This window comes from Penaeus vannamei, chromosome 40 (genome assembly GCF_042767895.1).
Source record: "Penaeus vannamei isolate JL-2024 chromosome 40, ASM4276789v1, whole genome shotgun sequence".
Classification (NCBI taxonomy): Eukaryota; Metazoa; Arthropoda; class Malacostraca; order Decapoda; family Penaeidae; genus Penaeus; species Penaeus vannamei.
In genome coordinates, this window is record NC_091588.1 from 6699557 (window position 1) to 6700745 (window position 1189).

The 1189-nt window shown below is 41.6% G+C and overlaps 1 protein-coding gene across 1 annotated transcript in view; it reads left to right on the forward strand.

Annotated features, from left to right (window-relative positions):
- Positions 1–930, forward strand: part of LOC113820728 (venom protease) — a 6420-nt gene extending 5490 nt beyond the window's left edge. The window contains exon 5 of the mRNA XM_027373080.2: positions 1–930. This exon is cut by the window's left edge and continues 370 nt beyond it. Within this exon, the coding sequence (XP_027228881.2) occupies positions 1–436 (436 nt within the window). The 3' untranslated portion in view covers positions 437–930.
- Positions 931–1189: the final 259 nt, after the last annotated feature.

Below are 1189 nucleotides of genomic sequence, written 5' to 3' on the forward strand. Positions count from 1 at the left end.
GAAAGAGACATTGGATCTGACGTCATACCCACAAGTTCGACCCGTGTGTCTGCCTTCTGACCCGAACAGGAGGTATGAGGGACAGAAGGGGACCGTGGTAGGCTGGGGAGACACCAAGGACGGGAAGGGGGCTTATCCCGACGCCGCCAGGGAGGTCGACGTCCCCATCAAGGACTGTAAACGCAAAGTAGCTGGTGTTACAATCACCCCCCAAATGATGTGCGCAGGAAGGAAGAAGTCGAAGAACAAGGGCGCAAAGGGTGCCTGCTTTGGCGACTCTGGCGGGCCGCTTTTCGTGAAGGAAGGCGGGAAATACACTCAGGTGGGGATTGTCTCCTTTGGGGGAAGTTGTCTTAAGCCCGCGGTGTTCGCTCGAGTCTCTGAGTTTCTCACGTGGATCAGCGATAACACTCCTGGTGAGACTTTCTGCCAGTAGTATTGCCTGGTATGTGAAAGCAGGTGCATATAACCATACATATTTAGCTTTTGTCTTTGAAAAATGCACGCAATTTCACACAAGATCATGTAATAACGAGTGTTTGTTATCATATCTTGTGTTTATGTTTCCCAAGGACTCTTTCCTTTGTATGAAACGCACGTGATGTACTCCAGTAAGAAACATATATTTTCAACATGGCAAAATACACTGATTTTCCTTCATGAAATTACCCATATCTTTATTTGCAAAATTGCCTATGCATTTGCCTGTGCTACCTTGGGATATATGGGGATCCGAGGAACACATACTCACACACAAGAAAATAAAAGATAAGACTTCTGGGAAAATCCATATCACTTAATGTACAACAATCTAATGCACTATGTCATTTAGTGGGTAAATTACAGAACCATCCATTTCTATGAATGGGGAAAAAACCCTAAGTTGGCTATAACAAAAAACGTGATTAATAGAATAAAAATAGTAAAAATAATCTTTTCTATCATTAGACACGAAATAAGCCATTTAGTATTTCATTTATCCATATAGGTGACTAAAACATGTAGTATGTCTCTGTTGGCTTTGAAGTGGAATACTTTTCAAATATGATTTCATGGAATTATTTGAATTAGTCTTTTCGCATCAAAACTTCACTCAAGAAGTTTATAGTAACTATGAGAATACCAAGAGCCAATGCACATTTATCCCTTATATGATGCAAATTGTGCACTTTATCTCCGGCTGAACTCC